This window comes from Calidris pugnax, unplaced genomic scaffold, assembly GCF_001431845.1.
Source record: "Calidris pugnax isolate Ruff unplaced genomic scaffold, ASM143184v1 scaffold111, whole genome shotgun sequence".
NCBI classification, from domain to species: Eukaryota; Metazoa; Chordata; class Aves; order Charadriiformes; family Scolopacidae; genus Calidris; species Calidris pugnax.
This window is the reverse complement of record NW_015090872.1, coordinates 2,498,401-2,512,743: the sequence shown is the minus strand read 5'-3', so window position 1 is coordinate 2,512,743 and position 14,343 is coordinate 2,498,401. Positions and strand designations below refer to the sequence as shown.

The 14,343-nt window shown below is 44.8% G+C and overlaps 2 protein-coding genes across 2 annotated transcripts in view; both read right to left on the bottom strand.

Annotated features, from left to right (window-relative positions):
• The window catches only part of PLCH1 (phospholipase C eta 1), a 95,084-nt gene extending 89,093 nt beyond the window's left edge, over positions 1 to 5,991 (bottom strand). The window contains exon 1 of the mRNA XM_014945736.1: positions 5,930 to 5,991. The gene's annotated coding sequence lies outside the window, so the exon portion shown is untranslated. The remainder of the gene's footprint in view (positions 1 to 5,929) is intronic.
• A 3,212-nt stretch (positions 5,992 to 9,203) lies between these two features.
• LOC106890273 (chromosome unknown open reading frame, human C3orf33) lies at positions 9,204 to 14,337 on the bottom strand. Its single transcript, XM_014945978.1, has 4 exons — positions 14,244 to 14,337; positions 11,832 to 11,985; positions 10,924 to 11,084; positions 9,204 to 10,413 (listed from the first exon to the last, which is right to left on the bottom strand). Exons 1-4 carry the CDS (start codon positions 14,286 to 14,288, stop codon positions 10,147 to 10,149), a joined length of 627 nt encoding a protein of 208 aa, XP_014801464.1. The 5' UTR covers positions 14,289 to 14,337; the 3' UTR covers positions 9,204 to 10,146.
• Positions 14,338 to 14,343: the final 6 nt, after the last annotated feature.

The following is a 14,343-nucleotide window of genomic DNA, read 5'->3' as shown; positions in this document are numbered from 1 at the left end:
CAGATTATTTTTTTTTAACCTGATATTTTGGCTATTCCTCCATTAGAGCATTAAAAACTAATCTTAGTCATACATCATTCACCAGACGAAGACAGACTCCTATGACAGTTTAAGTGTTTGAAAAAGCTGCTTCTAAACCTTTGTTAGTTGCTGTAAAATGAACAATCTACATCAGCAAGCCAGAAATAGCTTTATCATCACTGACATAGCTTGCTACTGCCACATAAAACCACTGCTCTCTTCATTGTCCCCTACACTTCTTTAGTCCCTTGTCCCAGTACCAACACTCTGCTGGGGACACTCAGGAAACTGCACCCAGCTTCACTTGGCCAGTGCCAAGGTGTAAAAAGCAGGCAGCAGCGGCTGCACGTCTCCCTCATAATGGCACTAGTGATCTGTGAGGTTCAGCCAAACCCCGACAGCACCTAACTTGGATCATGCTAGAATACTGATGCCCAAAATTTGCTCCATAAACTACCCTTTCACATTCCAGGAGGGGAGCAGGTAGGATTCACTGCATGGCACCATACGTGGTGTCTGGCCAACAAGTTACCTGGCACCCATTTCCCCCCCCACCATGTAGCTGACCCAGTGCAGGAGGTCAGTCAAGCTGTGTTAGCCTGTATCATGGACAACTCTCCTATCTGTCCTACCCACAGCTAACCAACAGCAAACCTTAATCTTCCTGTGGCTGGCAATCCTGATGGAGCTTTTGTTTCAAGTTTTGTTTCTGCTCTTTCTGGGAACTCATGAAAAGCATGTGTCAGCACAACTTGCTGCTGAGGAGGCATTAGAAAGGATTTGAACTGACTCCCCATGGCAACAGACCCTGAAAGGGAATTAGCATTTGCTCCCCATTCCTCAAGAAGCCTAAATGGAATTTGTTTTTCTCCTATTTAAGGAATTATTTCCAGGAGTGCAGCATGCTGTTGCCTCTATTGCTCAGCGGGCACCGCTTCAGAAGACACCTATCTCGCATGCTCTGCATTAAGTCATCCCACCAGACATGGAACTAATAAATATAAATAGTGTACACAACTTTTCCTCACACAGCTTTCCAGCACTCTGCACACCTTTCTGCTGCTTTTGCCAGCTCTCTGTACACTAAGTCACTAATTCAAATAATTTTCTGATTTTGGTGTTCAAACCATAGATGTTGAACACAAGAGCCTTTCTACACCAGAGATTATCATCTACAGAGAGAACTCACTTCACCACATTGGCAATGGTATTTTTTCTTTGCATCAACAACAAATCCTCAGACTCTATTATACTCTTTGAGATTGAGGTGAGGGGTGGTGTTATAAATATAAAACAAACTAGGCAGAGCAACACACAGCAAGCCCAGAACTGTCAGCTCCAAGAGCCATCCACCCCAATATGAACGGTCCCAAAGTTGGGGGAATTTATTAATCTCAAAGACAGTTCATGAGCTCCCAGAGATTCCTGACTTATGCCTCAACTCTCCAGGTAAAAACTGGGGGAAAAAACATACAAAAAAAAAAAAATCAACTCAACTCCATAGTGGAGATGATAAATTTTCAGAGACTCCAATAAATTACAGTAGTGCATATGGTCAAGAAAAGAAACTCCCATTCACAGCTATGCACAGCTATGGAAGCAATGCTAACCAGAGCTTCAGCTATGCACATCTCTGCAAGGAGTGTGAAACATAAAAGGCAACTGAAGAGAGTAGATGTTCTCACAGAGATTCACCACAGCAAGAAATTCACTGAGCAGATGCTAACACCACACCTTTAGGACCTTCTGAAAATACCCAGCACAAATTTTAAGAACTTTTCTCAACAGAAAAGTGATGCTTAAAAGATGTTAAGTCATGATAATGAACGTGAAATACAAGCTCTCTTTGTTCTTACCTATCATTACTTAAAAAAAATATTAATTCAATTTCTAGAAATTAAAATAAACATTTCTCTCCCATAGGTCATTTCACAGCTTTAAGAAGGATCTTTTCTTCCTCACCAGATCAACAGAAGCATGCCCTGTAAAAAGCAGGTGGTATGCAGCACATCAGATCATGCCTGAGAGTATCCACCTCTCACTAGGAGTAAATATTAATAATTCAGACACACTGTTAATATACAAGATCCTAATCTTTGAAATGGGCAACACTGCCATTTCAATAACTGAAACAGTTATTGCCAGACTTCTCACTCTTGCTATAACCTACGAAACCCTGGATGTTGCTTTGCTGTAGCACCAGATAATGTGATCAAATATTAAGATAAAATAAGGTGCCTGGGAAGGACTTGGGCCAAGACAGCCAGTCATATGCATGGATGATCTGCATCTTGTATGATATTTGGTTACTTATCAATTGATGCGTAGTCCCCCAAAGAGCAGATAGTTCATACCACAAGACCCTTTCCATTTGTCAGTTGACACAGTTGGCAATTGTCAATATTCTTCCATGTTTTTCTCGTGGGGACACTACCAACCAATGTGTCTTTTATGATATTTGGCTACTTATCTAAGACCAAGCAAAGAACATGGGAAACACATTGATATGAGGCTCAGCAACACCTGATGTAGACCTGTGCAGTTACAGTTGACACATCCCATACTCATCTCAGTGACACGCTTGGTCATGCTTAGTGTGCATGGGTACGTGAACTTTGCGTCAGTTCCAATTAATCAAGTCTGTAATGAAGCATGGACTGCTCTACACAACAGCTTGTCTACACTTGAAACTTCTTGCAAGCAACCTCAACAAATTTCGAGTTGAAGAGACTCACATGGACACCTCTTGCCAAGAATGATACACTGCTTTAACACAAGCAGCCAAATGCCCTTGAAGCAGTTTTGCAGTGTTCACCACTGGACCTGAGCTTCTGCAGGGACTCACGCTGCATCCCCAGCATTGTGTCCCTGGCTTTTTCCAGCACCGCAACAGGTGGCTGCTTCCAAATGGCTGCCTGCAGCTCTGCCCACCTCTCCCTTCCACTCCTCTGTACTCCCGCTGCCCTTGAGGAAATATCTGCTACTGCAGATAGGCACTTATTAAAGTTCCCACACCTTCTGGATCTCCCAGCCTGCTTTTCCATCTCTCAAATACATGTTCCACACCACTTTCAGCCACCCAGGTACAACCAGATAGTGCTTCTGTAATGCCAGATGACCAGCAAAAGTAAATCAGGAAAGCAGAGTACAAGCTCAGACATCTGCAGTAATGATAATGCCTTCAGTGGCTATTCGGACTGGAAGAAGAAAGCCCCCTTTGTTACAGAAAACAATTCCAGTTTCCTAAAATAAACAAGAAATTAAAAGAAACCAAACCAAACAAAACAAAGAGCACACACACCTCCCTCCTGGCCATTAGGTCAGTCTGCACTAACGTTGGCCAACCTCAGCAGTTCTCCAGTGGAAGCACCTTCTGCCTACGAACTTGGAAGCAAAGACAGATTTATCTCTAGCACAATCCAGACCCAGTGGTTCAAAGCAATTAATCTCTGGTGGATTGCTCAGCCCTGCTCCACTGCCCGGGGGAACCACGCTTTGCTGGTTAGTGGCTTTAACACCCTTCCAGTACAATAACCATGATGATTGCTCAGAACATACTCTGCATTCTACTATGCCAAGAGGAAAACATCGTAATAACTGTGTTCATAAAGCACCTTCACTTCAACACATTCAAGTAAATCCAAAGCACTAACAATAGAAGTTTCTGTAGGGCCCCACAAGGTAATTGTGCACAGCAATCTTACCCCCTCTGAAGGCACAGGCAGAAAAAACTTCCTATTGAAGACAATACAGGAGGTCTCTAAGAGACCTGGAAACAGATCTCAGCTTTCATAATTTGGAGTGTTTGTGGTATTTTTTAACATTCAGACTTCTTGAAACTTATTAAAAAACTAAAACCCACAAACAAACAAACAAAAAAAATCCACTGCCACCACCACACTGCCCCCATGCAGCTGTGGCCATCTAGGTTATCAATTTAAATTGAATTGGATCTTGGGTGACACCTTAAAAAAAGAAAATCCTTATTCAGATTTCATTAAAGGAAAACCATTCTATTTATAGAAACATTACTTTGTAGAGGAAACAGAAACACACAGCTTCGGCATTAAAGCCTTTCCCAGAAATAAGGGGAAGCTAAATATTGAATGGAGGTCTAATTTTAATTCTACGTTCTGCTGCTCATCATAAAACTGTTTTACTGCCACAGGTATTTCTTGACAGTGTTATAAATTACAGATCAACTCATGCAAAACTGGGATCTGTTAATAGCGGGTGGCCTCTCCTTTGCTTTTATGGAGTGAAAATTTTATTCTCCTTTACGAATACTGGTGATTTTGATCAAAGTCATCGTGGGACACCCGCCTCAAAGGGTGAAAGGACAGAAGCATTAAATCAATTCCCTAGGCAACCTCCCAAGCTGAGCCAGTATTGTTAAAATAATGAGTTGTGCACCACTTGATCCAAAACCACCAGCTGATCCCCATTTTTATAGACAATAGGTAGCACAAAACCAGAAAGCGTCTGCAACCAGTCAGATAATTTTCCACAAACCGTGCATCTTCAACTGACAAAACATAACATTTTTTCATGTAATAGTCTAGTGGCATTTTTAAACCTAGAAAAAGCATCCTTCAAAGTTTAAAAAAGAAAGATAAAGTGTTCTCAAACTTATTCCAGGGAGCTAACATTTGAAGACAGGCAGATTTTTAACACTGTGCATGCACTCTGCTGTCTGCCACCTCTCAAAAAGTCTGCATTTTCTTTCCAAATACCACATTATCTTTAATTCAGTTGTGTTGTTGCAGGGTTGACCCCTGTCTCTCTTTTCAGTAGTGTTATGTGCAGGTATTCTTTCACATTTCAGAACAACATGCACCCAAAATTTTCTTTTGCCTCCTCTAAGTTTTGTAACTTAAGGGCCAAAAGTCCCAAGGACAAGTAAATCACAAGAGTCCACTCAAAACAGGCAAACATTGTGCTTTACAACTCAGGAGTTAAAGCACACTTTAAACAAAGAGCCTATGACTAGTTCATCAGATAAGGATTATACCTTTCTCCCTGTAATTTAATAACACTTCTTCTCAAAACACTTTTCGGTCAGCTAGAGTTGAAGTTCCCAGAATTATACAGTTGCTTAATTACAACAAAACATGCATTGAGTATAATTCCCAGCTCGTTGTACTTTCTTTCTTTTTTTTTTTTCCTTTCTTGAAAAATGGTTTCTGGCATGGATTATCAACCCTCAAACAAGGCATTTTTAGGAAGGGGTCAATCCAGCAAGAGGCTTGATTCTTCTCGACCACCGCCTTTGGCAGCATCTTACAGGGTGGGGACCAAGCGTGATCGAAAGCATCGCACCCTACAACGCTTTTGGGGTGATGTCCCCCGCTCCTCGCAGCAGAGACAGGATTTTATGTTTTAAGCCTCGTTTCACACGGTTTTCCCTAAGCCTAAACCATACCGAGCGGCAGCAGTTTTCTCTGCTTTTAGCTCAGCACCAAAGCGGGTGCTGCAACTTCTGACACAACCCCACGGCAGAACCTCCGGAGCCACACGGCAAAAGCGAGTTTTACCCCCAAGAGAAGGAGCACAGAGCCCAAAAGACGACTTAAAAGTTTACCCGGCACCGTTCATTATTCAACCGACAGAACAAACACGGCCAACGCAACCTTGAGACTCCGTCCGACACCAGGCACGTCGAGGAAAAGCCCCCGGTACCGGCAGCCCCTCGGCCGCTGACTTTTCCCTCAGGGACCCCGCGATGCTGCCGAGGGTGCTCTGGGCCGGCCCCACCGCAGGGAGCCCCCCCCCGGGGGCCGCACCACAGCCGCCCACTCGCCTGCGCCTCAGGGGCCGGGGGGCCCGGGGCGTCCTGTCCGGGAGCAGATCCGTCACTCACTCACTCACTCACTCACTCACTCACTCACTCACTCACTCACTCACTCACCGTGGGTCGCTGGGCTGGGCTCAGCTCGGTCCCGTCGCGCTCCCCCACCACCTCAACCTGCTCTCTCGTTCAAACGTACGGCGCTGCCGCCCGCCCCGCCCCGGCCCGGCCCAGCCCGCCCTCCGGCGCGGAGCGCAGGGGAAACCCGGAGCCGCTCCTTGCCCGGAGCGGAGCGCGCTCCCGCCCGCCAGCGGAGCCCCGGCGGCGGCGGCTGAGGCCGGCGATCCAGCCCCGGTGTTGCGGCGGCCCCGCGCCCGCTCCCATTCAACCTGCTCTATTGTGTGTCCGCTGCGAGTCGGCGGGGCGCCGCGCTGCCCCTCAGCGCCGACCCGCCTAGGGGCTGCCGGGGGGCCCTTTCCCTCACCGTGCCGGGACGGGCTCCCTACGGCGGGACTCACGGAGTTGCCTGAGCCGAGCCGGGGGCAGGCGGTCCGGGCTGAGGCGAGCCGCCGTCCGGCGGGGACTGCGGGCGCGGAGCGGCCCCTCAGGCGCGGCCCCTCAGGCTCACCTTCGCCCCGCCGGCGGCGGGTGCCATGGAGACGCGCGGGACGGCGGCAACCGCCGCACCTGCCGCGCGGCGGGGCGGGGCGGCACCGCCCGCCATTCTCCTCACAGCCCCTGAGGGACTAGTTCCTGGGGAGGGAAATCACCGGGTTTGACTGACTTTTGGGGGTTTTTACCTTTAAAAGTCTACGATGAACCCTTAGGGCAGTTCACCTGCCTTGGGTAAGGGAAACTAGCCGCAGGGAAGAGATAACCAGAACTTGCACGGCTCTGGTTTCCCTGACCTTAGCTACCCAAAGGCTTGGCGTGAGGGAAGACACATCTCTGCTGGAGGAGTTAACACCCTTCCTTTGAAGATATAACTTTTTATATCTGAAAGTCCAGTGGGTGACTGAGGAGCTTTTTATAGGGAACCAGCAGGTGTGAACCCCGACAGACTGGGAAGAGAGCGGGGACATTGCAATGACATTACAACCTGCTCTCGTGGAGGTGTCCCTGCCCATGGCAGGGGGGTTGGAACTAGAGGATCTTTAAGGTCCCTTCCAACTCTAACCATTCTATGATTCTATGAGGTGACCCGAGGAAAGCGTCTCTGCCGTCTCTCCTCTCCCAGGGCCCCTGGCAGGGGGGATTCCCCCAGCACCCATGGCTGCCTGGCGGCGAGGCCTCGCTCTGTGCACAGGGCCAGGCTTCCTTGTGAGTCTGTCAGTGAAGGAGGCTTTCAGGCGGGCTCCCAGGAAAGCTGGTGATGTTTATGACAACCATTTGCCTTACATGCCCCACCAGCAATAAAAAGCCTGTGCAATGCTGTAGGTATTTTTCTTAGTGGGCCATTTGGAGGCCTCTCCTTTCACTCCCTATGATCCTTTTAAGATGTATGTCTCACAGCGTATTCAGAGTTAAAGGGGTGAAGGCACAAGAGCTAAACAGTTTAATTCTTGGTCCCAACCACACAAGAACTGCATCCTCTGCTTGGAAATACTCTTGTGTGCACTGCTTCTGTGGCTGGAGGAATGGGATAGTGCTCCTCAGAGGCAGCGTGGGGTGTTTTTACATAATGGAGAAAAGTGCTTTTTCTCCTCCTGACCTCCCAGTCAGTTCCTCGGCTTGGTTCTGCAGAGCTATTTGTTTCTACTCCTGTTACCGGTTTTTCAATAGACTGGCCTCCCACGGAGACAAGATCTGCAACCTCTCAAGCCTTGCACAGATGGAAAGCACAGCTTTGAACTGGGTTGTCCTTTTTTGAGGGGGGAGGGTGTGGTGCTGTTGTTTTTTTGTTGTTTTTTTTTAAACAGATAAGCCCTGGACGATAAGGAAAACAGCATTAACAAACAATTAGAGGAGTTGACCCTCGTGAAATCAGTTGTCAGTGCAATCTCAAATCCCACACCACTGGTTACTCTCTGTGAGACTAGTGTTGTCCCTTACAGCACTGATCCCTTACACCAAGCTGCTTCCCCGGGTTTGTATTCTGATCAAAAAACTAGTAAGAGAACATCACCACAACTTCTTGTTATGTGCAACAAACATGAAAAGAGATCAGAGGTCCGAATTCAAAGATTTTAGATATCCCTTTCCATAGTTCCCTCTGAAATTATTTGTTAGACTACTTCATGGCCACAAATACAGGGAAGGGAACTTCAAAAATTTAGTTCAGGCTAAGGGGAGGCTTCTTCTACATAAGCAATAAAACAGGTGTATTGACACCTTTTAAAAATTTTTCAAAAGCCACAACCTAGTGGAAAGGATACAACAGTTTGCTGTAATTTAGAAAAGTCTCTAGGGTTTTTCTGAAATTCATCAAGAGGAAAAAGGGCTAAGAGGCGATACTATGAAGGAACAAATTTGATTCATATTCATCCACACCTCACCTCTGCTTGTTAGAAACGTAGCATGCAGTTTCCTGAGATTTTTCTCCCAGCTTTAGTGTGGATTTTTGTGATAAATCCTCCTAGGATTCACTTACAAGTGCAAAGTCCAAGTAGAATTGTATTTAATTATTACAGAAAAAAAAAATATAACTATACAATTATGCCCAGTTTGGAAAAGCTTTTTCTACTTACCAGATGTAGGAACAGCTATAATCACTCATGGGTTGTAGACTATTGCTGAGACTAAACTCGTCGTTTGGGGTTAAAAGTCAACTTTGAATTTCACTTTGGAGGATGCTACAGTGGATCCCAAATCCCTGACCATCTGTATGACTTCTGTGTCCAAGTACCACAGCAGTGGTTGGCCCAGCTTTTCACTGTATAATGCATAAAACCAGATGCCTCACCTTTTTTTTTTTTTTCTTTTTTAAACAGGGAGAGGTTTCCAGCTCCCATCAAGGTCTGCCTCTGCCCACAGAGATGCTCCCCCTTCTCCATGCTGGTTTCCAACACTGAGACCTGTGCTGCAGGTACTTCATGGCTAACTGCTCACTGGGCTTTGCAAAAACCAGCCTCACACCTGAGAACAAAAGTAATAAGGAAGCACTAGCATCTATTCTTCCTCAAGAAAAGCTGCTTTTTTTTTTTAGGATCTAAGGATTCACAATTTTGCCCTGAAGTCAGCAGAGGAAATGACATAGTAACTAATTGTCAGACAGGCAATGCTCAGCTATTAAGATTTTTTCTGTACCACACTCTTCTCCCTAGGACTGCATTGGCAAGCAATCACACAGAAAGAAAGAAAATCTGTAAAACACTTCACTTTAAATAAATATTGGGACTGTGGGAGGTTAAACAAAGGTCAAGTGCTCGGTATATAAAACATGTAACAATGAACATAAGAAATTCAATGTTTATTCTGAGAATATTTACAAAATAAATATTAATATGCTCTCATATACTCAACATCTGTTTCAAAAATAAAACAAGAATTTAAGTTCTTAACACACTATGGTCCACCTTTTCAAATTTCATGTTAAACTTTTATTATAATCTAATTTTAGGTATTTATAGAACCATCAGAAAAAAACAGCATAGATTTTTCCTCTTCAAGTGAATGTTGTCTTCTAAAAATTCGGATTACTGACATATGAATTTATATTCTTTGATACACCAAGTGATTTTTTTTTTCCTGAGAAACTTTAGTTGTTATGACTTTATGTGTCATATTGTTACGATCATATTGTTACGACCAGCTTTTTAAGACCAGCCATAACAAATTACCTTTTTATATAGGTAACTATGCAGCCCATTATTCAGGATGAAACATTTTTAAAACACAAATTATACATAAAAGTAGTATAAGAATAGAACTCAAATAAAATACTCATGTGTAAACACATACCACAAGCTTTGTAAAGGTCTGAAATGGAGTTTTCTAACCAATGTGGGCTACGTAGTGATGACATGAAACAGAGAAGCATTTAAGGCCGTAGACTGTGAACTAAATCTGTACCTCAAAAACTGGACTGTGGACTCCCTTCACTACTCAGTTAACACAGCTGTGCAGGTATGTAGCAGGTGGAAAAGTGGACAACTCATTTAGGACATTATTGTAGAAAAATTCAGCTTCAGAACTTTTTAATTTGTGGCCTGGCTACTACTACTACTAAATTTCAATCCCATCTGGGTTAGAATGTGGCATTAAATAACAATGAGTTTTCTGTTCAAGACAAGGACCCTCAAAATTATGGCCCTGTTTTTTATCATAAACTTCTACTTTACATAAAGCACGTGACACCGGTAACTGGCATTCCTCCAAGCCGGTCTCCCTTTTTACCCTTAAATAGAGCCTCTCAACCAGTTTGCAAATTGTTTCAGTGTCTGTAGGAATTTATTGTTGCTTATACGATCTTTAATTCTTTCAGAGTAGCTTTCTTCTCTCCATATCCCTTTACTTTTCTTCAAGGCCTTTAACTCTGCTCGAAGCAGTCTTTTGTGAAGTTTCCAGTACAGACGGGAATCGTGGTGTAGTCCTTCAATCCGGGCTGTTCTGCCAAGCCCTTGTCTCAAGATCTCTTCATTTAAGCACACGCTGAGAAATCGACCCTATAAAAAAGCACAATACATGTGATATTCACTTCACCTTTTAAGGGGTTCTTTTGTGTATGGCACAATACATGTGATATTCACTTCACCTTTAAAACAGTTTTAAGGGGTTCTTTTGTGTATATGAACTCCCTCTGAGAGACAAGCTTTACTTCTGGCTAAATCTACCCTCTGGCAGAAAGAGTTAATAGTTAAGAGGAATCCAGCTGACCGTTAAAACATAATACTAATGCAAGACATTTGGGAGAGAACATTTATTGGACTAAACACCAGGGTCATCAGAATTACACGATATACCTTAGCAATATCTGCCAGAGAAATACACTCCTGTCATGAATCAGTCTGCAAAAATACTGCTCTTGAAATCCGATTTACAAATACAACATTTAAAATTCATATTAAGATAGATAAATTACAAATAATTACATTCCTTAAATGTACTGAGATAACGGAATCACCTAAGTACAGTCAAAACTGCAGACAAAATTCAGTTTTTGTCACTATATTTACCTTATTTACTAAAACAAGGCACTCAAGGGCCAAGTCCTCCCTTCCAAGAAGTTGGAACCATATCGTTTGTTTGGGTTTTAACTCCTGCTGTAACCAGGCCATGCCACTCGGAGCCAACTCCACCCCAGCAAGCCTCACCAGCAGAAGACCTTTTGATTGCCCTGGTTATACAGAGAGAGAACTTTATTACCGAATGCAGCAAGGGAAATGTTAGGCTTTGAACAGACCCTCAGCTGTTGGTAATGAATTTATTTCCACGGATTTAAGAAAAATCCATTTTAGTTCCCCAAAGCACAACTTATTTGCAAATAAGAATTTGGTCTCACTCTTCTTCAGTAAAAAAAAAATAATTCAAGATCGCACAATTTGTTTAAGCTAGTTTGGTTTATTTTGCATGCAAACAGGAAGAACTGCTTTCATTATCTGTCACTATTACTTTATCTGAAGGGGCAGAAACACCAGGCAAGAAGCATCAGCACCTGCAGGTATTCCCAGAGCCAGCGTGTGACTCACAGACTTGATGGACAACTTCTGCCAAAGTCACTGTCCCTGAGACTGGCTTTGTGTATGTGGCTGCCAGACCTTCATCCCTAAATAAAAGCGTAATTCCAAGAGAGTCTTTTTGCCAGGAATGAGATGAGCTATGCATGCAAATGAACCGTCTGCATGCTAGCATTTGCTGCCAGAAAAATATCATTATAATTATGCCAATTAATACAAATATTGTATTAGCAAGCTCTTTTTACAGCTCTCTTCGCAGTTGTTTATTCCCCAATTTTCCACCTGGAAAGTATGGAAAAAGGCAGAGCCAGGACTGTAACTCAGCCCTTCCTCTCAAGCTTCCCCCTACTGCTTCTCTGTGCAGCCGCACTAAGAACAAAGTTTCATCCCCACTTTCTTTTACTCACATTTTCTCTGTATCGATGAAATGAAAGGAACGCTAATGGGAATGTGTTCAACTTCCAGGCCTCTCTCAGTTATGTGATGTAATTTTCCTCGCAATTTCACATTCTTTTCTACAAACCCCACAGGAATATCCGAAGCACTAGTAAACTTTGTTGTCTATTGATGGAAAGAGCAAGACAAAATTTTTGAAAAAAAAAGTACAGCAGTAACAATCATGTTAAATCCAACTTCTTCTTGAAACAGTTTGGCAAATTACAGATCTATTATTAGACAGCAGGGACAAGTGTGTATATATATATATATTTTTAATAGTAACAAGCCGCAAAAGTGATTATGTGCCAGCCTTGCAGGACACTTAGGGACATTCCATGTCATACAGGACTTGCAATGTTAGGGGTGGGCATGAAGGCAGGGTTTAGAGAAAGACATTTTTTGAGCACTGCGTATTGAAGTTCGCTTAATTCACCATGAAAAGAGTGTTTTAGAAGCTGCCTAAAGGGTCCTAGAATAGAGGCGAACGGAAGCCAAGATGTGCACAGAACAGACACACTGAAAACAAAGGCGGAATAGGGAGGACAGAAACAACACAGACTTCAATAAGGGAGCAAAAGAGGAGAGGGACAAAAGCAGGTGTACACCTTTGAAAAGATCACAAGGAGATTAAATCTGACACCATAGCCCTTGATTAACAGGAGGATTCAAAGGGATGTTTATGTGATCACACAGGAAAACCAAGCTTAACAGCAGGAAAGACTCGCCAGCAGCGGAGGAGCGAAGCCACCACTGGTTTAGGGGAGGAGGGAGAAGGGCCAGTGCTGGGGATGGTGGAGCATCCAGGACTTCAGACACTGACGTCTGGAGGTCGTGGGGCAAGAAGCCTTTTGTAGAACACTGACCTACATCTAAAGCTGTGAAAAGTATCAATCTGCTTATGTGCAACTGCTGCGACACACCAGCCCTTGGGGGAAATAAAAAACCCGAAACACCACGACTAAGCTCAAAGATCTTTCTACTGTATGTTATTTATTCAGTAAACCTTCCCATTTGTGCTCCATAAGGTCTCCCACTAGGAATACAGAAACTCGGGACCTTGTGGGCCTGAAGGTTTTTACGAACAGAACTCGTTCGAGTCTGATCCCATTTGCACTGGAAGCTCTGGCAGCCTGGTTAACACATTCATGGACCCTGGGTTTAAAAAAACAAAAAGGCAACAAACAAAGCAGAAAAATTAGAAAAAAAAAAAAGAAAAAAAAAGAATTCTGGCAACTTTTGTAGTACAGGCTTCCCTTTAAGATTTTAAAGTAAAAACTTCATACAAATGTTCTCTCATAGCAAACTGCATTTGGAGCTGTGCAGAGGGAAGGTCAGAGTCAGTATTATTTTATAAGGAGCTGGAACAACACGGGCGAGTGGTTGGTCCCCACCTGCGTGGGCACAGCTGCGGCTGGAGCCGGTGGGGTAGAATTAGCACGTGCCACAAACCCATCATTTGAAGAAGTGAACAAAGATTTAGGCTCATGTTTAAAAATATTCAAAAAGCAGTTCTGTTCATGGAAGTAGGGAGAACAGATGCAAGGAAACTATTTCAGCTTTACTTGAACTAGAGGCATGAGACAGTTTGGCCAAGGAGGCCAATGGTGTCCTGGGGTGTATTAAAAAGAGCATGGCCAGCAGGTCGAGGGAGGTCATCCTCCCACTCTCCTTGGCCCTGGTGAGGCCACATCTGGAGCACTGTGTCCAGTTCTGGGCTCCCCAGCTCAAGAAAGACAAGGAACTACTGCAGAGGGTACAGCATAAGGCTACAAAGATGATACGGGGCATCTCTCTTACGAGGAAAGGCTGAGAGACCTGGGTCTGTTTGGCCTGGAGAAGAGAAGAGTGAGAGGGGATGTCACCAATGTTTATCAGTATCTAAAGGGCGGGTGCCAAGAGAATGGGGCAAGACTTCTCAGTGGTGCCCAGAGACAGGACAAGGGGCAAACAGGCACAAACTGGAACATGGGAAATTCCACCTCAACGTGAGGAAAAGCTTCTTTACGTTGGGGGTGGCAGAGCACTGGAACAGGCTGGAACTCCACTGGTGGGGTCTCCTTCTCTGGAGATCTCCAAAACCCACCTGGGCATGATCCTGTGCAACCTGCTCTGGGTGACCCTGCTGTGGTGGGGGGTTGGACTGGATGGTCTCTGAAGGTCCCATGGTTGTGTTTGGGCTGCACACCAGAGTTGGTGCCGTGCTAATTAGCTGGATAAAGGACTGCAGGAAGCTGCAGCGGGACAGGCAGCACCGAGGAAAACAAACAAGAATGGCGGGGAAGGTGTCCGGGTTCTGGCCGTGGAGATGCCCCTCAAGAGAAAAGACACGCGTGACACCACCCCGTCCTCCCCCCGCAACCGGCCGAGCCCCCCGCACTCACCATGCGGACGCTGCGGGCCAGCACCAGCACCCCGGCCACCGCCATCCCGGTGCTCAGGCTCTGCGGGCAGAGGAGAGCGGGGCTCAGCCGGGCCGCAAGG

Excerpts from the sequence above, each read along its gene's own strand:
- LOC106890273 (XM_014945978.1), bottom strand. The coding sequence starts at position 14,288 with ATGGCGGTGGCCGGGGTGCTGGTGCTGGCCCGCAGCGTCCGCATG. Across the intron at positions 11,986-14,243 it reads TGGCCCGCAGCGTCCGCATG|ACAACAAAGTTTACTAGTGC; the intron begins GTGAGTGCGGGG and ends TTCCATCAATAG. Across the intron at positions 11,085-11,831 it reads TTCATCGATACAGAGAAAAT|GGCAATCAAAAGGTCTTCTG; the intron begins GTGAGTAAAAGA and ends CTGTATAACCAG.